General features: G+C 45.7%; 1 protein-coding gene across 2 annotated transcripts in view; it reads left to right on the forward strand.

The window, feature by feature from the left end:
* Positions 1–25,085, forward strand: part of CCDC93 (coiled-coil domain containing 93) — an 85,824-nt gene that overhangs the window by 53,650 nt on the left and 7,089 nt on the right. For both annotated transcript variants that reach the window (XM_004589347.2, XM_004589346.4), the window contains exons 12-22: positions 4,637–4,753; positions 8,179–8,241; positions 11,128–11,201; positions 12,284–12,365; positions 13,263–13,328; positions 14,552–14,605; positions 15,931–15,993; positions 18,179–18,287; positions 19,992–20,074; positions 21,882–21,919; positions 23,073–23,157. In XM_004589347.2, coding sequence (XP_004589404.2) covers positions 4,637–4,753; positions 8,179–8,241; positions 11,128–11,201; positions 12,284–12,365; positions 13,263–13,328; positions 14,552–14,605; positions 15,931–15,993; positions 18,179–18,287; positions 19,992–20,074; positions 21,882–21,919; positions 23,073–23,157 — 834 coding nt within the window. The remainder of the gene's footprint in view (positions 1–4,636; positions 4,754–8,178; positions 8,242–11,127; positions 11,202–12,283; positions 12,366–13,262; positions 13,329–14,551; positions 14,606–15,930; positions 15,994–18,178; positions 18,288–19,991; positions 20,075–21,881; positions 21,920–23,072; positions 23,158–25,085) is intronic.

Genomic DNA, 25,085 nt, shown 5'->3' on the forward strand with positions numbered 1-25,085 from the left:
TGAAGGAGGATGGTAGGGGAGAGATCCCTGTATTGGTATGTGAATAACCTTTTGGGTCTCTTTCAATTATAGAAATACATAGTTTTAGCTAAAGTAATCATTTGTTTTGTTTCTCTTGAGAGTTTACCATGTTGAACTGGACTCATGTTGAGTGACATTTAAATCTGTCATCCTTAAGAACAGGAGTTACAAATATCTGTCAGCTATTAGAAAATATTGGATTCGTACCTAAGTCATCTTAATCCACGCTGTGGGTTTGAAAGCACGTTCTTAATCTAGAATTGTGGATCAAAATTAGATTGGCCCTTTAACCCTCACTCTAATGTAAACACATTCAAATATTTGGTGTTCTTTGGCAAACAGTGCATTTCATAAGTAGAAATCAGTTAAGGTGCCCAAGGGTTAAATTTTTACTGTCAGGGATTTAGTATAAAGCTACTCTCTTTCTCCATCTGTCCAACTTGGCATCATTGATCAAGGTCCAATTTGGAACTCCTCAGCTCTCTTTCCCATTGTAACCCCCAGTGAACCAGTGGTGAATGAACCTTGCTACATTAAGAACCTGTTTCTGTCTTCATCAGTCTGCGTTCTCTTGGATTGGAAGAGAGTATCTGAACAAGAATCTTAGATTGGTTGATGAAAAGTGTGTTTGAAATGAACAGTCACCTTTTCATTGACTAGATGAAGAACTCTCTTCAGTTCAACCCTAGAAGAAATTGCCTCTGTCCAAAAATAACTTTCTGTTAAGTCTGTTGACTTTTCTGTTGTAGAACAGTCTCTAGACTCACGGGTAAATGAAAGCACTCTCCAATTTAATCTGTACTTGAGATCTGTATGTGGTTATCTTATTCGTCTTAATGAGTTCATTTGATGGACTGGAGAATTCTCAGGGAAATGGAGTGTCATGTCCTGATATGAGTGTGCATTAATGCTTTCTGGGTAAGTCCAAATTTAAGGGACGCCATAAAACAGAATTGTTACCAAGCAATAAAAGAAAGCATTTTGAAAGCACTATTCACTTGGAACACATATGAAGTTTCTTTGAAAAGTTGAAGGTGGAATTAAAAGATGAGTGTATTTTGGTATCAGAATTTTTTGAAATTTCTGCATACAAGGGGGTCTTTTAAAAGTTCATGGATACTGTTCATGGATTCTGAGAATCGTTATCTACACTTGATTGACTTTGAAAAACACTAGTTAAAGTGAAACAGAATAAATCAGATAATTGGTTAACTATCAAAAATAAATGCATGAAAAATGTGTGTTGTGAAATTTTATTAGCAAGTACAATTGATCTTTTAATTCTGTTTTTCAGTGAGCTTTTGAAGTGTCCTCATGCTGTCATGCAGATGGAGATTTGTATAGAGACTTCAGGATTCTTTTTTTGTACTGCAAACATTTTCTCTCTGTGTGGTTACCCAAATTACCTGAATAGTAAAATAGGGGAATCAGGAAATACTTTCTGTTCTTTTTTTTTTTTAAAGATTTATTTATTTTATTACAAAATCAGATATACAGAGAGGAGGAGAAACAGAGAGGAAGATCTTCCGTACGATGTTTCACTCCCCAAGTGAGCCTCAACGGCCGATGCTGCGCCGATCCGAAGCCGGGAACCAGGAACCTCTTCCAGGTCTCCCACGCGGGTGCAGGGTCCCAATGCATTGGGCCGTCCTTGACTGCTTTCCCAGGCCACAAGCAGGGAGTTGGATGGGAAGTGGAGCTGCTGGGATTAGAACCGGCACCCATATGGCATCCCGGGGCGTTCAAGGCGAGGACTTTAGCCACTAGGCCACGCCGCCGGGCCCAATACTTTCTGTTCTTATGGCATGAAATTTGAGTGAGCCCAGTCAGTGAAGCCTACAGATGGGTCTCAAAATTCAGATCTAGCTAGATAGCTGGCTAGCCAGTTTGGAAATTTTCATTTCAGAAATCAAGAGGGTTACTGGCCTTCCTGCTGTTAAGAGTTCTTTTAAGAGTCCTTATAAGTGAAATTTGGAGGTCAGTAGTTTTAAAGTAAAGTTGTATGTGTGTCCCATTCACTGGTAGGAGTTTGAAATTGTGGCTGGCATTGTGGCATAGTGGGTAAAGCTGCCCATCTGCAATACCAGAACCCCATACAATTGCTAGTTCAAGTCTCAGCTGCTCCACTTTCCTGCTAATGTGCCTAGGAAAGCAGCAGAAGAGGGCCCAAGTGGTTGGGCTCCTGCAGTTGTATATGAGATCTGAAAGAAGTTTCAGACTCCTGGCTGCAGCCTGGCCCAGCCCTTGTGGGCACTTGGTGAGTGAACCAGCAGGTAAAAGATTGATCTCTCTTTCTCTCTCTCTATGTAATTCTTCCAAATAAATAAAAATAAATCTTTTTTATAAAACGAATTTGCGATTGATAGGGAGTTAATTTTTTATTTTCTTGCGTTTAGTTGAAAGAGCAGTTCATCAACATAAAATCTGTTAAGACTTGGAGTCAGAAATGAATCAGTGTGTGCTCAGCCACTGTAGACCAGAAGGGGTCTGTGGGTTGATGATACTCATAGAGGTTGGACCTACCTGCTTCAGTGGATCTTATTCTGGAAGCCAGAGTGATAGCTACAGGAGGTCAGGATATCCAAAAATAATCTCTCTCTCTTCCCTACCACTTTCTCCCTGCCCCCATCTCTCTAGTTTAGTCTATATAACTCTGCTTTTCAAATAAGTATTTAAAAGCAAGCACAAAGCAGGTCTGGCATTGTGGTGTTGCTAGTTACACTGTCTGCTAAGATGCAAACATACCTTAGGAATGGAAGTAAGCATCCCAGATACTGTTTCCATCCAGCTCGCTGCTCATGTGGCTGGGAAAGCAGCCAAAGATTGCCGGACTGCTTGGGCCCTTGATGTCCACATGAGAGGTGTGCATTGGGAGAGTGAACCAGTGAAAAGAACATGCTCTCTCAATCTCTGTGGCTCTATAACGCCACCTTTCAAATAAGTAAATATTTCTTGTAAAGATTTATTCTATTTTTATTGGAAAGTCAGATATAGAGAAGAGGAGAAACAGAGAGGAAGATCTTCCATCTGATTATTTATTCCTGAAGCCACTGCACCAACCAAAGCTGAGCCAATCCGAAGCCAGGAGCTAGGAGCTTCCTCTGGGTCTCCCATGTGGGTGCAGGGTGCCAAGGCTTTGGGCCATCCTCCACTGCTTTCCCAGGCCACAAGCAGGGAGCTGGATGGGAAGTGGGACCACTGGGATTAGAACAAGTGCCCAAATGAGATCCCAGCACGTGCAAAGCGAGGACTTTAACCACTAGGGTACTGCGCCGAGAGCCAAATATTTTTTTTTAAAGATGTTAACATCAAACATTGAAAATTACTATGTAGGGTTTTTCTAGGGAATAGGAAATTAATCCAGTTTGGGATGTCAATAAGTCATGAATTAAAAGGTTTATATAATTCTGCTAGTAAGGTAAAATGGTCTGAGAGTGTAAGTCAGTGTGAAGGAATCTAAGTGGGATATAAAATAAAAAGCTGAAATGGACTGTAAGAGAAAAGCTGTTAACCTCTGTATAGTATACAGAAGTGGCTAACCCAGCAGCAGAGCTCAGGATGAGCCAACAATATTATTCTATTACTTCTGACAAATATTTTGGATATAGATCATGTTCTTTTATCTTCCCACTTTTAATACCTCAGAATAATTTTCCTGAACAGTTTCTCCTTCCACAGACTACAGATTATTAATACATTTTAAAAGATTTGTTTATTTGAAAGACATCGTTACAGAGGGAAAGGAGAGACAGAGAGAGAGATTGGCATTCATTCACTAACTCTCTCCCAAGATGGCTACAATGGCCAGAACTGGGCTAGACTGAAGCTGAGACCCATTCCTTCCAGGTCTCCCAGGTGGGTGCAGGGGCCCAAGGACTTGGGGAATTCTCTGCTGCGTTCCCAGGCCCCAGCAGGGAGCTAGGACAGAAGTGGAGCAGCAAGGACTTAAACTAGCATCCAAATGGGATGATGATGCTACAGGAAGAAGCCTAGCTTGCTTTGCCTCAGCCCAGCCCCAGATTATTAATATCTTAATATGTCCAAAGTTAAATTTTAAAAGTTAGCCCAATTCCTAGAAACCCTGACAAACTAATTTTGGCATTTTCCAAAGTCTCAAGTTTAAAGCTGGACATGCTGTTATACCTAATACTTAATTTTTAAAAAATTTCTCTAATGAGCTACCAACCCACAAGGTAAAAAAATCGTAATCTTTGCCATTTTATCCAGCCACATCCTGCTGGAAGTTTTCTATTTCCAGAGTTGTTAAGCAGTAAAAGCTCATCATCCATTAATAATGTTGCTGAATTATTCAGAGCAATCCTTAACTAAAACAAATGTTGGTCATAACCATGTCATTTTGTCGTCCTCACTTTCCCATCTGTTTTATCCCTTGGTAACTGCCAGACTTCCAAGCTCTCCATGCCCTCTGCCAACAAGCACAGACTCTCTGGAAGGCTTGCGGTCACTGTGGGAGAGTCTCCTTAGGAGCAGCATTGTGAGCAGGGCCCTGTAGGTGCCCTGGCGCCCTGCGACTGCTGTCTTCTGGGCGGGGATGGGTTATATGCGTCCCAGCGAATTGAAATCCTTTCGGTTTGCCCTGCCCTTTTCCCCACAGCAGTCTGAGCTGTCAGCGGAGGAAAGTCCTGAAACGTTAGGAACATCCCAGCTACATCATCGAAAAGTTATCTCCTTGAACAAGCAGATTCTGCAGAAGACCAAACATCTGGAAGAGGTTGGTTGTGTGGTTTTGTGTTTGTTTTGCTTTTTAGTAATTTTATTCAAGTAAATTCTTCCCAGGAAAAGGAGAATTTGTGAACTGAATGAAGATCTCCGTGGTAGATTCATCAAAGGAGATTCTAGAAAAGGGATTGGTGTACATCAGGCCCAAGACCATGCAGGTTACCACTAGTTACTCGTTTTTGTAAAGTTTTTTTGGGGGGGTTGTGGGCAGAATGTATGAATATCCATCTGATAACTTTTTTTGTGGTTGCTTTCAAGCAACAATGGCAGTTGAGAGGTTGCAGTAGAGACGGTATGATCTACAAAACCCCAAGAAGTACTATGTGGCCCATTCCAAAAAAAGCCCACCAGCATCTGTTACAGAAAAATATCACAGGACAAAAACAGCATTATTGCAAGTATTTACTGAGCATGATGCGTCCTAGGAACTGAGACAAGGGATGAAGAACAAATTGTGACCCTTGCTGTCAAGGATGTTAGTGCCTGCCTAGTGGGGAAATGTCAGTTAAGCAAATACATTGCACAGATCTTCATTTAATGATAGCCATGACAGGTGCTTGAGAGGATGCATGGGGTGCTGAGGGGGGGTCATAGGCAGGGCTGACACGGGAAACATGAGTGGGCTGCGGCTGCGCAGGAAGTCTGTTCTCAGTACATGAGGGCTAGGATGGGGACTTGACGAACACTATGAACAAGGACCAGGGAGAGGGACAGTCTTAGCCAGTTTCTGTTTTGTGACTGAAGAGTGCTGTGTGAGGTCGTTAATTGTCAGTCTGCTCAGTTCAGAAGGCCGTCCAGGAAGCCTCTGGAGGGGCTAAACAGCATGATCACATTTGCAGGTTGTACCCTGTTCAGTGTGGGATGAGGGTGGGACAAGAATGAGAAAGGATTCAGGGAGAACTGTTACCCTCACGCAGTGGTGCAGACCTGGGCTATTGATCATTTTAAAGGGAGCTGTAGGAGATGGCATTTCAGAGTCATTGGCGATGGATGGGGCTGTTTTGGAAACACCTTATGTGTTTGCCCTGGAAGGTAGATGTGGCAGAGAAGGAGGAGTTTGACTCAGGAATATTCATTAGGCAGTAACGAGTTGTTGCATGCTTCAGTTGTGCTGGTAATCCATTTTAATGAGAAAACTACACATAACGGGTTATGGAATGAATATGACTTTCCGGAGGACAAATCAATGATATTGATTTTTCCAAAGACCAATTTTTCCAAAAATGGGTGCTAGTTGGCATTTTAAACTTGTACATTTTTCATTCTTTCAAATTTCACATATTCAAAAGATAATAGCATATAAAAAGATCCTACCCAATCATTTCTTTGAATATGTTCTATGAGAAAGTGTTCTACCAAAGCTGAACAAACAACAGATTGATTTTATTGAAGTGCTTTGGTTACAAATAAGTCTTGTTTAAAAAAAAAAAAGATACAGAGATTGCATATGATTGGTTCTTGCCCAGTGTTTTGCATAGATAGTTTAGTAAGTCTTAAACTCTGAAAATGCCATCTCTGTTCCTGGCCTTTGCCAGTGATAGGCATAAGAAATGAAAAGCTCATGAAGAACACTTGAGAGCATTTGGCCTAAATAAGACCCACTTCAGATGCCTGCATTCCCGATCAGAGTGCCTGGTGCTTAGGATCTGATTCCACTGCCCATTCCTGCTTCCTGCTAAGGCACACCCTCAGAGGCAACAGGTGATGGGCCAGACGTCGGGATTCAGTTCCTAATTCGTCACTCTAGGTGGCCCAGCTCTAGCTATTGCAGGCATTTGGGGGAGCAAACCAGCATAGGAGAGTGAACTTGAGTCTCTTCCTGTCTCTGTACCTCAAACAAATACAATAGACAAATAATTAAAAAAAAATAATAATAATCACAGAATCAGGATGAACAATGACCAAGGCTGAGAATTCTTTACCATCATGTCTTCATCGTGTGTGGTTGTTGTAGGCTGCCGGAGCCAGGAGTCTCAGCACAAGTGCCTGTTTACTTCCACCCTCCTGTCTGCTTCAGCAGCGGATGTTAAGTCTTCTTCCAAATGGCCATCCTGGCACACACTCTTAGTCCAGCCAGTGGGCAATCCTCCTGACTCTTAGGTCTATTTTTGCAATTGGTTCAGAACCTGTGTTTACCAACCACCTAGTTTTTCTCAGAGATACCACACGGAAGCTCTCAGTAATGAACTGTTGCCTTGGTTAGTATCATTAAGGATGACCAGCATGTGCAGTAATCCCTGGCCAGGTAGGTAGGTCAATGGGATAAGGCCAATACTGCGTCTCTGCATGAGCCTCTTCCATTAAGGGTCCTCATTGCATTTGTGAAGATGGAATCTCTTATGGCTTCACTCTTTCCCAAAGGCCCCACCTCTTCAGGGCACTGGGTCTCAGATTCCAATTTAAGAATTTTGGGAAGACACTGATGTTAGACTATTAAAATTTTCAAGAGTGTAATGACTACAATTCAAGAGAAAGCCAACTTTCCTGCAAAGTTCCCTCATGTACCAATGCTGTGTGACCCATGCCTCAGATTATCCAAACTGCCACATGTTCAGCATTCATGTGGAGGAGCCCACGTGGGCTTAGGAAGGCCAGCCTGATGCGTACACAAGTCCCTTCATGTACACAAGTAGTTAACAAAATCCTCTGTGAAGGCGATGCCACAGCCTGCCTGCTTCCTCTCTCTTGCTACGTCCTGACATCAGGCCTTCACTCATGAAGACTGGGGACTGGAAGCATAATTTAGGAAAAACAATTTGTGAGAGTGACACAACACTTCTAGACTCAAGAGTGACACAGGTCGTCACTGAAAGGAAGTTTAGGATTGCACATTGTTAATGTGGACCCAGGTGAACGAATCTAATAGTGGCTTTCTGCCAGTTCTCCTCTTCAGAATTACGTATGGACAAACACTCTGAGCATTTAGTGCAGTGTTTTCAAATTTCTAGGCATTCACAGACAACATAAGGATATGCATTTTCAGGAAGGGAATGGGAAATGGCAGTTTAAAGAAGTGCATTTAGAATTAAGGTAATTCGTTTCACTCCTGTTAGTGTTGAACTCCTCAGTCTTGTCTTCTCTCTAGCATTATCTTCCAACTAGTCGTATTCTGGAATAGCATCCTGAGTACTGAGGTGTAGTCTGTGTGCTGTGGATGCAAAGGCAACCTGGGTTAACTGTAACCAATTAGAAAAGTGAGGTACACCCAAATGGGAATCTGGGCTTCATCGATTGTCAGTTGTGAGAATGTAAGCCAGTCATTTAGGTGCTCTGGAGCTTTATTTCCTCATCTGTAAAATAAGGGTAACACGTTCTGCTTGAGTGTCCGTTTTCTCATCTCTTAAATGGGGATCCCATCCATATACTTGTGGTTCTAAGGAGTAAATGGGAGCATATGTCTTTGTCATTAATTTACAGCTGCGAGCAAATCATACCAACCTGCAGTCCAGATACAGTGACACAAAGAAGACGCTGACAGAGGTGAGCAGATCTGCTTTTATTTGTGGGCCTTTGTCAAGGATTGTTTTTGACCAGTGCTGCTAGCGGAATGTCACATGTCATCAGGCTGTTGGGGTGTCTAGGGGGAGGTACAATTCTGTCATCAGACACCAGTCCAGTTGAAGTTATGGTGTGACCCATGCCCTGAGACTGTCCACACTGCCATGTGTGCAGCTGTCAGCCATTGAAGTGGAAGGACCTGTGCAGGCTGAGGGAAGCCAGCCTGACAGGCAGGGGGTTGGGGCAGGCCTAAGGAAGAACCCCAAGGTCACTCCTCCTCCTCCTCAGGGAGCAGGCTGCATTTTGTTAATAGCTCCAAAACACTGGGCTCGTTTTGAATGAGAACATTTCTTTTGCAAGGTGAGAAATGGTGAGTGATGTTATTTGTTCACAACTACCATCTCCTGTGGGGGTTGGGGAGCCTACAGGAGGAGATTGAAACAGAGGGCTACTTGGGGCACATTTGATGGTACAGTTTGTTTTCTAGAACAGGGTGCAAGTATGCCAACATGTCAGCATGCTAGGAAGGCCCGCCTCCTGCTTTGGGTTGGCTGGGGAGCCAGGTGTGGCACACACATGCCCATTCTGTCACGAGGAGCATTTGGAGAGTTCCCTTGAGTTTCTGTGCTGCATTTGTTGCTTCAGCTACGGCTGTTCTCTGCAAGGGCCTCGCTGTGAGACAGTCTGGGTCATTTGGAAGCCAAAATCTTCAAAGACATCTCTGAAACCAAAGCAGTGCCTCAGTTTCTAAAATGCCACATAACGTGGGTCAGACTATTCCTGTAACAGTATATAGTACTTTACTTATTCCCGTGATGTTACACTAACATAGGCTGATCATTCTTACTTGAGCTGGTGTTTTCAGGTGTCGTCAAAATGATTTTAAAAATGCAGACACTGGAATAACTATTAGAGTAATTATTATTTTCACTTTCTCTGAGGATGCCTGCGATCCCTTTGAACAGATCAGTTTCCTTTACATTGCTCTGTGATTGCATTCCTTCGGGACTAAATGGTAGGTTCCCCAGGGTCAATCCCTGCTGCTTTTAATGCCATGAAGTTTGCCAAGTCAGGGACCAGTGTTTGTGTAACGGTCTGAAAGATATTAAATGCAAAACATTTTTATGTCGATTTCCTAAGGCATTTCTATGCCTTAGAATATAAACCTCAGTTCCAATAGAGTGAGGTGTTTGTTTTGTTTTGTGGGTTTTTTTTTTTAATTTTGTTTCTGTTTTTTTGTATTGAATACTAAATCAAGTGTTTTGTACATTTAAAAGTATGTTTGATTCCTTTTCATGTACTAGAAAATGTAGAGGGAGGGAAGTAGCTCAGTAGTCTAGGTTCCTGTTGTCATCGTGACAGCAGCAGCCAGCCAGTATTGCATATGTCTCTTGTATTGGTCCAGGAATTCCTTACAGTCACCTCTAGCTACACGCTAGTCATCAGCCCACTTCTGAAGCTGGGAACATGAAGGCAGGGAGCCTGCTTCCCTTGAGAAAAGCAGGCCAGCGTGACATCTAAGTCCCGTCTTGAGAGCAATGATGTGTCCAAACCACTTCCCGTCAAGAAAAGAACAGGAAGCTGTCCAGCACGTGGTGCTGAGTAACTTCATGGAGAGGAGCTGACTTGCTTGGCCTGTGAAGAAGTGAGCCTCTGGATCTGGCTCTCTTGCTCTACTCCAAACCAGGGTTGAGCAAAATATGTACCCCGATCCACTTCATGCCAGGGTTCCCGACTCCTAGCTTTCTAGCAACCCCGGCCCTTTCAGGATGACCTAGTGGCACTGACACACAGGCCACCTTTCTGATACCAGTATGAGACATAAATGGGAACCAGGAGGAGCGCCAGCGTCACTGCCTAGCCAGCCTGGCAGCTGGAACCCTGCAAGCCAGTTCCTCCTACCTCTGCCAACCCCACCCTGCAGTCTCCCCCAGCCCTTTCATGTCTGCTGGCCACCTTTACCCCAAGGAAACCTGCTCTAGCGTTCCGGCACAACAGTCTGCATTGCTTTGGAACTGGGAGCAAGCGGACACTGCCTTTTTCAATTAGAACTCTTCGAACTTTTTTTTACCTTTTTTGTTTTTAAGGAACAAGCACATTCACCTTGTTGAAAATTCAAAAAATAAAAGGAATGTACTCCCACACCCCAGCCATCCAGTTACCCTCCCCAGAGGCAACCTGGGCTAACTCATTTCTTTTGACTCGTTTTAAGAAGTATTTTACTGATATACAAAACGTTAAATGTAAATTGTTTTATGGATTATATATGTACTATATGATGTATATTTCTTTATATAACTCATGGTTTTGTAGGTTGTTCTTTTTTCGGCTGACAGTAGGTATTAAAAATCAAGAGCTGCATGAATCATGTTCTTTCAAAACAGCGTCTCAGGATTCTACCGTGTTATATAACTTTACATATTTTATGTTTTAAAATGCAAGTTTCTTCAGAGTTTCTTATTTAAAAAAAGAAGAAAAAAACTCAGTGTCTGCCTCAGAGTTTATTCGAGAAGCTCAGAGGTTTTAGTCCTGCCCCCGTTAACAGCTGTAACAGGTCTCTCATGGCTACTCTCCTTATATGCCCCTTGCTCCCAAAAGACACTTGCCATCAATATTACTCTGAACTTTTCAGACACTTACCTCTGTGATTTGATGCCCTTGCCAAGGTTTGTTTAGCCAGCAGAAAGCTTCCACAGGGTCTGACTTTGACCTTTCTATTCTGGCCACTACTATGCCGTTTTTCCATTTTCATCTTTTCTCAGGGAGCAGCCAAATCCAATGGGTGTGGGCCTGATGGAAGGAAAATTAAAGTGCTCTTTCTTCTGTACAGCCACGTCTTTGGCAGCAATGCTTCATTCTCTCTTGCAGCTGAAAACCTACGGGGAAAAACTAGACCAAGAGCAAGCCGACCTGGAGAAGGTAGAATCCAAAGCTGACCCAAGGTGAGCGCGCTCAGGGTGTGTTTCTTTTTCCTCTGAATAAAGCCACTTTGCCAAGGTCTAGTGATCTAATTTAACAGCCAAAATTCACGGGTTCTGCAGTCCCATGGAGGTCCTCTGAATTGAGAGGCCCACCCAAAAGCCTGCTGTTGCTCAGGCTCTTGCTTGGGCCATGCTGCGTGGACCACTGTTCTCCCTTCTGGGCAGAATCAGAAGCTGTTTTTTTCATTTTAGTGAATGTAAAGAGAGTCATGCTTTCATGATACAAAAAGGCTTTTGGATGAAGAGACTCCTTCCCTCCCTGCCTGTACATGGCGTCAACTTTCCTTACCTGTTTTTGAGAGCACATGGGGTTTTTAGCCTTGCGTTTTCGGGATCAGGGTATGGTCTTTGTTGTTTTTGGCAGAGGCAGTGGCTGTAGTCTAGTTTTTTGAGGTTTTTTGGTTTGTTTTTGTTCCATGTGAAACCCTCTCAAACACACAGAAGAAGCACTCACTTAGTAATGCTTGATTTTTTAGTGGCAGACTGTTTGGCTGGTAGACTCCACCAGGACTACCTAGCAGAGAGAATGAGTGTCAGGCAAGGGAGTTCTGGTTTGATGGGCATTCTTAACAAGAAAAAGGTCCTCACAAATCACTTGCCTTTGTAATTAGAAACCTGTTTATCATGGTGTGGAGCAAAGTGTCATCATTTTTATTTTCAAGACAGTGTTTTTACTGGCTTTAAACAGTTCTTTCCTTTTTTAGAATGGGTATTAAAAATAGTGTCAGTACTATATATGTGCAGCTTAAATTTACTTGAGTTATCGGCATCGCTAAATACATCCAGTGCCACTGAACTCACGCTTGGGTCTGCTCTTGACCTTTCACTCTGGGATCTGTGTGTTTATTTGGATCCAGCTTAATGAACTTAGATAAATGAAAACTGAAATGTCAGTAGAATGCAAGTCATTATCATTTGCAGAGAACTCATTTGACTCTCTTGGGAGGAAGACTGAGGAAATTAAAAAGGAAGTCCATTTTCAACTGTGATTCATAAAATCATATTGGCCTGCCCTGTGTCTTTTTCTTTTTTGGTCTTTTCAGTATCCTGCAGAACTTGAGAGTACTCGTGGCCATGAATGAAAACTTGAAAAGTCAGGAGCAGGAGTTTAAGGCACATTGTCGAGTAAGTGTTGTTTCGTGCTGGCTGACAAACCAGGACTTTTGTAAAGCCTTCTAGTGCCCCTCCTTCCCTTCCCTTGTTGTCTTATAGCATCCTGTCCAAGATTAGTTAACCAAGTGGATGTGTATAGGCTGTAGAAGGCGAACAGAGGGGTAAGGTTGGCACCCTCCCAGGATACCAGCATGCACTAGAGGAGTAATCATGTGCCTACCCTGAAATTGAGAGCACACTAACACGCAGTGTTATCTAACTTAACAAATGTATTTGACAAAGGAGTCTTTACAGAGCTTTAAAGAAAAACACATCATATTTTGTTGACAGGTGGCCTTTATGAAAAGGGTAACTCGCAATGCCTGAGGTGTCCTACAAACCTGGGATGCCTGTGTGTCATATGTACAAGCCCTGGCTCCAGTCACCTGGCTGTGATACAGACAGAGTGAGCTGCAGGCAGGAGATAACACCCAATGAATTCTGTGAGAGCTTTGGGAAGGGAAGGCCACTCCCAACCAGGAGCCATCAGGAAGCTGGATCTGAAGGGTGTGGCAGGCGGGAAGGTAGAGGAGACACCAGGCGAGCTGAGGACTACTTAGATGAGGAGGCAGCCGGGCTGATTGGCACAAAGCTCTACATGCCTCCTTCATATTATCATTTCCCAGTGATTACTCCCCACGTCCCCAGCCCTTTCGGAGGAGATTCAGGTACAACTGCATGGGCACTCCTACAAAGGATGTTCCCAGGATGAAGACTGGGGTTCTGGACAGGCAGTTCCTAATGGGATTTTTTGTGCTAGCATTAAAGTCATTGAAATGTGAAAATAAGACTTCTGGACCAATTAATATTTAAGTGACTACATTCACATTGCATGTCCAAGTTGTGCACATGCTTTTATTGCTTTTAAAGGAGGAGATGACACGGCTCCAGCAAGAAATTGAAAACCTGAAAGCTGAGAGAGCACCTGATGAGAAGGTAAAGGCTCTGAGCTGACTGCAGCCTGTGCCCTGTTGCTGTGAGCCAGCCCATGGGGGGTTCCTGGAGAACCAGCCAGCAGGCCATCTGGGGCCCACAGGCCTGGCTGGCTTACTTAACCTGTCCTGTAAATACAATTATTTGCCTCTCGATTGCTTTCCTCCCATAACTTGCTTAGATTTCCATTCATGTCCTTTGGCTTCTTGTTGGGTGAAAGGCAGCAGTGCTGTAAAAGGAGCAGCCAGAGACCATTAGCCCTGTCCTCTGCTTCCCTTTAGGTACACCTGACCTCATTTCCCACTCATCTACTGTGTAACTTTTACTTGTATTCTCTCATTTTAGCTTCTTCCACACCAGCCTGAGGGCGTGTCCCACTCCCAAAAGGCATTAGCAACAAACATGAAAAAAAGGAAAATCATGTTGTGTATAAAGTCAGAACCCTGGAACTATAGGAGAAAGAGCTTCCTTCCACTGGTTCACTCCCCAAATGGTCACAAGGGCTAAAGCTGGGCTAGTCTAAAGCCGGGAGCCAGAAGTTTCTTCTGGATCTCCCTTGTGTATGCAGGGGCCCAAGGCCTTGGGCCATCCTGTGCTGCTTGCCTGGCCATTAGCAGGGAGCTGGATCAGAAGTCGAGCAGCCAGCTTTAGCCATTGTGTTCACCGCCAAGCTAGCCTCCAGGATTCTTACTTTCAGAAGGAGCTACAGTTTAGCAAAGCAGGTGATAAATATTTTAAAATATATTAAGAGTCTGGGGCTCATGACGGGATGTCTGAGTGCTGAACTTTGAGTCCTGCATCCACTTATCATCCATTTAATGTGCACGCCGGGAGGCAGCAAAAGATAGCTCAAGTACCGAGCTCCCTGCCACTGTATGGGAGACCCAGACTGAGTTCCTGGGTCTTGATTTTGGCCCGGCCTTATCATTGTTTTTGTAGGTATTTGAAAAGTGAACCAGCAGAATAAAGAGCTCTGTCTCTGTTGTTCTCTTTGTTCTTTCAAGTAAAGGAAAATATTTTAAAAATAGATAGATATCATGCAGTGGTCATATAACCATCACTTCCTTTCTATCCTCCCTTCAGACATGCTCAGTGGACATTAAGGCATTTCTCAGATCCACTGCCACGCCCATGCCTGCCAACTTCTTAATATAAATTCACAGATATATTCTTTGTTGTATGCCTTTACCTCAGGAAGGGAGTTTATTATTTCTCCATCTTTTCAGACCCTGTCCAGTGGAGAGCCACCTGGTGCCCCAAACCTCGCAAGGACCCACAATGTAAGTACCTGCCCATCTCCACATGTGGTGTCTTCTGAGGGTGTGGCAGTAAGCTTTGCTGTCTCCCATGTGGAGTATCATGCTTCTGAGGTTCTCCGTGGCCACCTTCTCACCTGGGCTCAGGTCCCCTGTCCCACTTCACTCACCTGGCCCCTTAGAGGCCGTGTCTCACAGGGTGGGTCCTGGAGGTCACTATCCCGGTGGGTATTTTGTTCTTGGTGGAGTCTAAGCTGAGAAGGTGAGGAAGCAGGTGGGACTGGCATTGGCTGCACCTGCTGCTCACAACCCATAGGCTCTGAGGGGTTGCAGGGTGCCTCCTGTGGTGTGCACTAGGGTCAGCAAACAATCTCGCTAAAGATCCAAGCAGTAAATTTGTTCAGCCTTGTGCCCCAGTTCTACAGCAGTTCTCATAGTCAGTACGGGAATGAGTTGACATGGCTGTGTTCCATTAAAACTTGATGTAGAAGAAGAGACGGACAGAGCTCACAGATCGCAGGCTATCGTCTGCTGTCCCCTGCGCTCAGCATTCCAGCAAACCTCCAAGGGAAGAGTAGGAAAGGAAGAGGATGCAGAGGAGAAAACTCTCCACAATGCCTTCCTCAGGATTCCCTCCCTGCGTTTCCTGTTAAGCAGCAGGAAAGTGAGCTCTGGACTCGTACTGGGAGCTCAGCTATGGGGAAAGGGAGAGAGGAAGTGTGCTTGTGGACACATATGCACTCTGACCTCTCTCCGTGATTACCTCATCGGGTTCAGGCTGGCGTACTTTCTCCCTGTTCTCCACAGCAGTGCGATGGAGCAGATTCCCCGCACTGCAGGCAGTGCTGTGTCTCTGCACTGCCCAGTGTGACAGCCGCTGGCTGCATGTTGGTACCAACTGTTTGGAACCCTGCCATTGCAACCAGAAAACTGAATTTTGTTTTAATTCTATCTAAAGTAAATTTGCGTAGGTACATGTGGCTAGTGGCTGTGTGACTAGATGGTGCAGCTTTAAATAGAAACATTGAAAAGTACCACCTCTCCAAGCATGCAGACTTAGGACGTCATCTATTTTTGTTGGTGTTATGTTAGTGTGGGTGCTGTGCCGTGTGTGACAGGGGAGATGGTACACAAATCTGAGTGTCTGGATCCAGAAAGGATAGTTATTACGTGATGTGAAAGTGTGAAGGACTTCACGTGAGATAGGACCCAGGCCCTGAACCTGGGAAAGAGAGATCTAAGTGCTCGTAGTAGAAGAGCTGTGGTAAAAATACATTCAGTTTCCAAAGACTGTGTCAAAGAATCAAAGTTTCCTATTCCTAGCTAATTGCGGCTTTTCCTGTTCTTAGGAGGATCTAGACAGGCAGTACAATATGGAGAAAGAGAAGCTCTACAAGATCCGATTATTACAGGTGAGTAATATCCCGCAACAGATCCAGAACATCTCCGTATTTAAGAACAGAAGCCTAGGCAGGCCTGCTATTTGGTAGTCTTCCTTCTACCTAAAGTGTAACTTAGTGTTTTAAGATTTCAGTAATAGTGTCCCACATTCGACCTCTACTGGCCATGTGACTTGAGAGTGTGCATTCCTGGCCTCACTTTTCTGAATCAGGATAGGGAACTAGCTAAGGTCAGGCAGCGAGTCAGAGCCAGAGCCAGAGCCAAGCTCCAGTGTTCTTATCTAGCTCTTGTGTTCTGACACGAACTGCCCATATAACCAGAATGAGAGTGGCTTCAAGAATAGGCTCTCAAATCACTATAAAACTAAATTCGTGCAGAGTCAAAATTACATTTTGAAATCTCATGAATTGTAAGGACCTGGATTGTAAAAGCTTAGCAACCTACAGTTGCCCTGTGTTATACTCTGGCTCAGCCTTTTATTGGTTCTTGGGGCATCAGGGCCAACAAGAGCCTGTTTCTTTCTTCACAGCTCCTGCTTACTTTGCTAAACCGTGTGGTTAAATTCAAATGAGTCAAACTAAATCTTGATGCAAGACCATTGTAGTAATTTTGAAGCAGGCACAGACATAGGAACCAGATTAGGACAGTACAGCTATATATTCGGTAGCGTTTAGACTGGGTGCTTATCATGCAGTCAGTGTGGTGCTTGTCAGCTCTTGGAATAGCAAGGGGAGGACCCATGCTCTGAGAGCTGGCTGGCTATCTGAGAACCAGGATAGGTACAGATACATCAAACTACTCAGAAGGCTGTGCAAATTACCTACTACAAGCAGCTTCAGACCGAGGGGGAAGGCTGGAGTAAGACCAGTAGCTTGCTGAGGGTTGGTTTTAGGTACTGCCTGGCAGGGCACAGAAAGAAACATGTTGGCTGTATGAAATGAAATTTAGTGTCAGTCATGAGGAAAAGGAATCACAGGTGATAATCAGATCTCTGACAAAAATATGTATATTTGTGATATTTACTTGAAGAAGAAAAGAATCCCCTCCCCCAAAAACATGACTAGGAGCTTGTAAAGCTTTTAAAACTTAGGGTACCCAGTGTAGCAATTATGTCCAGGGAGTGAGTAGTTGTTGGAGCTGACTCCCAGAATAGCTCGGGCTGGAGATTTGTGTGTTTTCTCTGTGTAGTGATGACTGGGGCTCTAAACAAGTCTAGGAGGCCCAAGCCCTAAACCCTGGTGAGTGTGTGTGTAAGAATGGACAAAGGGAATCCACTAGTGAGGATGAGCAGTTGGGAGGGCAGTGCACATGAGAACAAAGGCCTCCAGGAGCAGATGGTAATGCTGCTGAAAGTCAGGAGAACCAGGAGCTGAGGACTGTCCAGAGGTGACCCTGAGAAGTGACTCTGGCAGCAGCAGTTTGGTGAGACGCTGGGGAGAAGCCGAATGCAGCAGGCTGAGGGATGACTGGAGGGGCGGCTGTCCACGGGAGAGTGAGAGAACCAGTTTCTGAAAAGTGATGGGTTTTGGGAGTGAGGAATTTGAATATTCCCACATACTGATGAGAAGGAGCTCATAGATAGGGAAGGTTAAAAATACAGTAAAAAGAGCAAGTTGAGATTAACTGGAAAGAAACGGGAATTAAAGCATGAGTACCGGTGGGGAGTGTAGTCTTGTCCTGAAGGAGGAATACAGCTTTCCCTCTAGGGATGGTTGCAGAGGCACTATTTGGGCCTAGGAAGCTTGCTTTTCCCCAGTGAGTTAGTGATCCATTTCTCCAGGCCATGGAAGGGAGACAATGCTAGAAAGATATTCAAGGAGTGCCCAGCAATGTAATTGTGCGGGACCAGCAGAGACGCTAAGAAGCATGCTGCGTTTCCCCAGTCCCTGCCTGGCAATGAGGAAGCTGGCTTCTCTAGAGTCCTCTGGGGCCTGCTGTGTTGGCTGCAGACTTCCCTTGCCATCTAGAACCTTCCTTCCTGGTCCATTCACCTAATGCCTTCTGTAGGTCAGCTCCCAGCCTCAACTCCTCCCGTATGTTGGACAGTGGCTGAGATTATGACTTCAAGCCAATGACCGAATTCTCCTCCTGAATTTCTAAGACATGGTGTTGGGCTTGAGTGGGATTGGGAGCCCAGGTGGCTCGCAAGAGGTACAGGAGGTCTTTTACCAAACAGTGTTATCCTTTTGCCTTTAGGCTCGAAGAAATCGAGAAATTGCAATATTGCATCGGAAGATTGACGAAGTGCCCAGCCGAGCTGAGCTAATACAGTATCAGAAGAGATTCATTGAACTCTACCGCCAGAGTAGGTGCATCAGTCACACATGAACTCTCAAGGCTGGGGCAAGGAGTTTTATCCCACTTTTGGAGAGCTTGTACCAGAGCACACTGCACAAATGTCACTCCCAGAGGGGCTCCATTTCCTTATCAGGTCTGCTGAGCATTCTTCCTATAGCACTGCAGTATACACTCACCAATTGCTTCAGCCAGATGAACTCTTACAAATAGTGCCTTGAACCAGTCCTCCCCCTGGTCAGCTGTGTGGCCTCCCTCTGAGTTCCTGCTCCACTTGTTACGTGGAACATCATCATGAAGCTGTCATCCGTCCTCTGTACAGACTCTTGCTGGTGTCCTTACAGCATCCTACTCCTCCAGGAATCCAGGACCCATGAGCAGTTTTGCTCTGCTTGAATCAGTGATCTCAGCATGGCCCGCAGGACTGTTGTTGCTGTGCCGCCAGCTCCTGCCTGCTGCTCTTACTGCATCATAGCTGCATGACCACAGCTGGCCTGGGGCGCCTCCTCCTAGTGCCTCACTTACTCATGACTGTATCACTTCTCTTTCAGCTGGTTGCTCTTCAGGCCAGCTGATGAAGGCCTCTCCCTCCTTACTATGCCTAAGACTCTCCCCAGCCTCAGTGGCCTGCCTCAGCCCCTTTCCTGTGAACCCTCGTTCAACTTAAATGCACATGATAGCCTTGGCATCCTAGTGTTGATGTGCTGTTGCATGTGCCTAGATCTCTCCATTCTGGACCCTCCACCCCAGGCAGGAACTAATGCCCCACTTGTAGGCTTGCTCTCACGTGTCCCAAACTCAAAAAATGTCCAAAACTGGGTTTGGCCTCCCCAGCTCATTTCCTGTAGCTGAGCCTGACCTATGCTGCCCGTCTGGCTCTCTGCTGCGGCTGCGGCCTCCTCTCTGCGTTTGCCTGCTCTTTACCCTTGCTCAAGATAGCATTCTCACATGTGAATTTGATCATTTTACATGTTTGCTCTGAAAGCTTTGATTCAACACCTTCTTGTTATATACTCTTCAGATCCCAGTCACACTGTACCGAGTCCTAGGGACTCGGCAGGACCACATCATCACCTGCTTTGCCCCAGCACTCAGCGTTCCACTTCTTTGATGTTAGTCCTTGTGTTCAAATCCAATGACCATAGCTCTCAACAGTGACCATTTTGACCAAAAAATAGTTTCTGCCTTAGGCTAGATCTTTCATTTTAATTTTCTATCCTGCCTGCTTGAAAATTTTTAGCAATATCTTCCATCAGTATATTTCACGGAAGTAATTCCCACACGCTAAAGTCATTTGGAAAGGATATTTTTACACCAAAGATACTTTGGACAGTTGCATCAGAATGCATACATCACGGTGGTATAGTGGTGAGCATAGCTGCCTTCCAGAATGCATACATCATTTTTTAACTATCAGATAGCTTCAGTATCTGCTCAGTTCTCAAGCCAGATATGGGCAGGTGATTGGTTTCTTTATGTTGGTGATGTTCAACTTTGATCACACCTTGTCATCTCCTGGGTCCCACCTACAGATATGTCCTTTTAATTGGTCTTGAAAAGGTTCAAAAGCTGCCCAGGTGATCACACACTGTGGGGCTTCCACAGCAAGGGGGCACCCAGATCTGGGCTGACTTGAGTCGTGGGGGAAGGTACCTAGGTCCTTTGATACGCATTCTAATTGACGTGCTCTTTTTTTTTTTTTGCGCATTTACAGTCTCAGCAGTGCACAAAGAAACCAAGCAGTTCTTCACTTTGTATAATACCCTGGATGACAAAAAAGTCTATTTGGAAAAAGAGGTAACAACAAAAAAATAAGAGAAAGTAATTAATCAACTGAACAGTTAGCAGTACAGTGGACTCTGGAAAGTACAGATGTCTGCGATGGTTGCCTTTGGTTTAAATGGCAAACATACCTTTTTGTCGTATGCCAAGTGCAGCATGCCTGGAGAGCTCGCTTTTCTTTGGGATAAACTGACAGTCGTGCCCTGAGAGAGAGATGTGGTGATAAAGAGAAACATTGGGAACTCCAGAGCTGGGGATGGAGAACAGTGGGCTCTATGTGGAGAAAAGTAGATGTTTAATGATCAGGGCAGGCACAGGCATGTCCCAAAGGGGCCACTGAACACAAGGTGGGGTGAGAAGGGGTTTCCATGGGCACTGGTCCCCTCTGTCTTCATCACTCAGGTTAAGCCCAGGCAGGATTCAGGACAGAGTGTGAAGACCACACCTGGTCTTGACAATAGTGCAGTGTAGTAGAGAGAGAGCTCAGGTTGGAATTCTCATTGACTTCATTTTTTGGTCACCTACAAAGTGGGGATACCTTATTGTGTTGATCATCACCATCATCATGAAGACAGGATGAGAAAATGCAGAGCTCCTCACACTGGCAGTGCAGGAGTTCTACTCTCCCACTCAGCCTGAGGTTGACCGCATTTGTTTTCTTTGTATCATCACCAGTGGCCTGTGCTACCTGAGCCTAAATCAAAACTTCTGCATTAGTGTCTCAAATGAGATGCATCCCTGTGCTCCTGGAGGGTAGAACAGTCCTAGAGAAAGGGCTGTTTTCTGCTTTCCATCCAGAGCCTTACATGATGCCCAGCACCTAGCAGGAACCTGGTCACTGGTTGGCTAGATGTCTAGAGTGCATCTGGTGGGATTTGTGTCATAGCAGGGATGGGAGGGGGTTAGCTCTACCCAGCACCCTGGCCTTGGTGCCTTCCTACCTGACAGGAGGAAGACTTGCCAGCTCTAACTTGGAAACAGACAAGACTCTTGTCAGAAGGCTTTAAATGCCATCAGCCTACCTTCTTCAGCATTGTGTAATAACTAGAATTACAGTAGGTTGAGGGAGGGGCTAGCCTTTTAATTTCAGTTAGAGCTCTGCATTAAATATATTGTGTATTCCTAATGATTTTGTGTCTGTGACATTTTAGCTTGAAAGCCTGTCTTTGGCATACTAAAGACTTAAAATGCCATTTCCATGTTGCAGACTATAATCCTGAAGTCCAGAGGTGCCAGTTGCTTGGCACCAGGCCCCAGGTTGAGAAATTAGATGACAGCCAGAAAGAGGACTCGGGTTTCTAGACTGTCACTCAGCCCTTCGCAGGACTGTCTCGCTGGGGCAGAGGGAGGGTCCTGCTGCGGGGCTAAGGCAGTTTCCCTGGGAGACTCAAAGGCACCCAGAGCTGGCTGCATGGGACAAAGATTCTTTGGGAAGAAGTAGGATGGGGGCTGCGTTTCTGACTCGTTTCTGAGTGACTCCCCTGAGCTGATGGCCCTGAAGAGAACACGCAGTGTTTGGCAGGATGGAAGGGGGCTATGGCAGCAGCTTGCCTACAGCCCTGAGTCGGCTGAACGCCTTCTTGACCCTCTCAAGAGCCCTCTTGCTGTGCTCCTGGGGTGACATGTTTAGAAACGGGGTTCTGTGAGTGTGGGCTCCATTATTCTCTCTGTCTTTCCATCTGTTACCCTAGCCACCACAGGCAAGGTATGCATTCCTTCCGAAGCAGTGTACAGGGACAAGGCCAGCATTCAATACTCGGGGCAATGTGGGGTCTCTCAGCCTTTTCCTTAAAGTTTTTATGTTGTTTTTCTCCTTCCCCAGATTAGCCTGCTGAACTCAATTCATGAGAACTTCTCACAGTAAGTGCTGCCCACCTTCCGTCCTATAAATGATCCTGTGGCCCCGTGCTTCCATCCAGCGCACCTGCTCTGTCTGCAGCATGGCTGGAAAGGAGCACATGGAGTGATGGCTGGGCACTGACCCTTGCCATTTCACCTCTCCTGCTCAGTGGACATGGATGCTGCTTTGCACTGTTCCCCAAGTTCCTGGAGTGAAACCTTGATATACACACACCAAGGAGGTGCTCACGAAAAAGACAACAACAACAAAACCTTCAAACCTTTCAGCCACGCTACTTAATTTCTTCTATATTTTCTTCTAGATTTTTTCTTGGTAAAATCAGATTAACATTATTTGTCCTTGAACATGCAGACATGCTTCTATATGTAGAAATCTAGTTTGCATCCTTTAAACTGCTTTGTTCAGACAGAATGTGTTTTGCTGACTGTTGGAGGCAAGCCCCAGCCTGGACCCAAGCACAGCAGCCCAGAAGCCCATCCCAGCAGCCGCTGGGTGACAGCGTTCCCGTCTAACACAAACCACTGAAATGGGAAGCATGAAGATTGAGATCTTAATGAATTACAGGCTCTAGATGTCAAGCTTTCCATAGTGCCTGTTAAAAATTCAGACTTAATGGGTTAGTGACTTAGAGCCTTTTAACAAGGCTAAATGGTGAGCGAGCCTGCAGGTGGAGCATTGCGGTGAGATGCACTGCCCTCTTCATCCTTTCCCTGGGACAGTGCCCAGTCCTTGCATGTGAGGTTATCCTGTCTGCCTCCTGCACTGTGGGGGTAGAGGAGTGTGTGAAGATGTAACAGGACATTTTAGAATTTGTCTAGTTGTCACGAGCAGCTGCTCCCAGTCTGTATTTTCTTTAAAAACCATATGGAATCAATTTCTTATTACTTGCTGAAATCAGCATAAGCAATGGTTTTGTTTGCTTTCGTCACTTTTATATTACTTCAAGAAAACACCTGTTAGTCGAGCAAGTTGTGGCAGAGAGTATCAAGGGACTAGACTGCCATGTTCTCCATGGGAGTTTAGAGCTCTTAGTGGCCTGGGATCCTCAAGGGCCTCGTGGAGCTGTAATCTGGGTATGGCGTCTGCTCCTGCTTTGTCTCCTCCTCCCCAGATTCTGTGTGCCAGTCTTACCTCAGCTGCTTTTTCTTTCAGAGCCATGGCCTCAACTGCTGCCCGGGACCAGTTTTTACGTCAGATGGAGCAGATCGTAGAAGGAATCAAGCAAAGCAGAATGAAGGTCAGCTGGTTCCTGTGTGGTAGTGTGACCCAGGCTTCCCCGGTGGAGATGGGGCAGGTGTGAGGGAGGCACCTTCCTGAACCACAAGAGTTCAGACACTGATTTCTGCTGTGTGTCTCAGCAGCAGCCAGGGCCTGCCCTATGGCTTCCTCCCAGGAGTCCAGAGGCCCGGCACTGTGCTTAAATCTGAAGGTTCTCCCCGAGTGCCGCTACCCCAGGCCACAGGGATGCCTGCCTCTCCCCAGCAGGCATCCACCCTTGCCCAGTGTCACCTCCTCACTGGCTCTGTGGCTCCTGACATTCTGCCAGGAGGTGATCATCTCCTTAGAGTCCTGAGAGCATTAGCTTTTGGAAATGTGCTACGAAAAATATTCCCTGGGTTCTGCCATTGTGAGAGGACACTGAACTCAGAAAAGAGGGACTAGACCAGGGAGACGGCAGGGAGATCTTTGTAGAGAAGCACCCAGTCGGCGGCTGCAGGGGTGTCGCCCCCTTGTGGCCTTTTGTCAGCAGGAAGGTGGCTTTGCTGGCTGAGCTGCAGCTGACACAGCTGCCGTTTCCTGCACCCATTCCTAGGAGAATCCTAAATAGTATTTCCAAATACCTCTTGCAAGTAAAAAAAAAAATGTATCCCACTCTTGAGTGGTACTTGAATGTGGCCATAACGTCTTCTGGGAACCTGGAGTGTCTCTTCTCAGGAGGACCAGTTGCTCCAGTGCCTGAGGCCAGAGTATAAACAGACTGAAGAATAAATTGCCTGTGGGTCCCATTGTCGTAAAAAGCCCACTTAAATGAACCTTCAAGCTTTCCATAACCTCATCTCACAGGATGAGCCATGGGTGGAAGTGCTGCAGATCCTAATGTCTAGAGTTCAGCGGAATGTCAGAGGAGCCAAAAAAATTGTATCACTAGCAACAAGTGATTTCTCTTTTTCAGCCTCAAAAATGAAAGCCAACATATGCCGGTGCTTAGCTGGTACACGTCCACTCACCTAGGGCAGAGAGAGCAGGTGGAGTCCCTTCTTTCTGACCCGAGGTGTGAGGCAGGGGAGAGGTGGGAAGCGCGGCTCCACAGTGCCAGTCTTTGTGCAGGACAGTGCCCCCCGTCAGTGTTCACCCTAGGGAACACAACCACAGGATTCACTGGGATACTCTCCTTTGTGGCTTCCTCATTCTTGGGAGAAGAAATGGGCCTAACTCCTCTGCTCTCTCCAGTCTGCCCCAGGCTTCATGCTCTTGCTGCCTTGGCGCTGGCAGGTGAAAGAGGTCGCTCATCCCTGTCCACCCACTAGATAGTGATGGGCAGTGTAGGCTGTTCCTCAGGACGGCTCCAGAGGTTGCTGGAGCTCCTGGTCCAGGACAGGCGCTCAGCAATTATTTGTCAAATCAGTGCATTCATTCAGTAGATTCCAAGGGTTTTCCAGACAGGGCTGATTGGCACCCTGCATGCCATCAGTGTGTCTGCATCGTAATGCTCATTCGGATGAATTTGTCTACTGCTTCTGTGGACACATCAGTGGCGTCAGTGGCCACCCATGCAGATTCCCCAGAACTGACAGAGGCAGAGTGTCACGGGACAGCCAGCTTTGGGCATAGTGGTAGCATGCGTGTCTGTCCTGTCTAGGTTTATGAGTACAGGGGGTTAGTTACATGTTAGCAGGACTTTGACCTCACTACCCTTGACTCTAAAGTTCCACGAGTGTGTTTGGCAGCTACCCACTTGTGGGAAACGCAGGTGCAGGCAAGGTTACCACACTCATGACACAGGACGGTGTGCATGCAGACCTATGCAGAGAGGAGGCAGTGTGAGGACTCAGGAGCTAGGCAGAGGTCAGGATTGAGCCAGGCAAATAAATCCCCATGTACAGTGAGCAGACTCCCCCAAAGAGCATCGGGATAAGGCTTGGGGATGCCAGGTTGCAGTTTACC

The sequence above is a fragment of the Ochotona princeps genome, chromosome 5 (assembly GCF_030435755.1).
Source record: "Ochotona princeps isolate mOchPri1 chromosome 5, mOchPri1.hap1, whole genome shotgun sequence".
Classification (NCBI taxonomy): Eukaryota; Metazoa; Chordata; class Mammalia; order Lagomorpha; family Ochotonidae; genus Ochotona; species Ochotona princeps.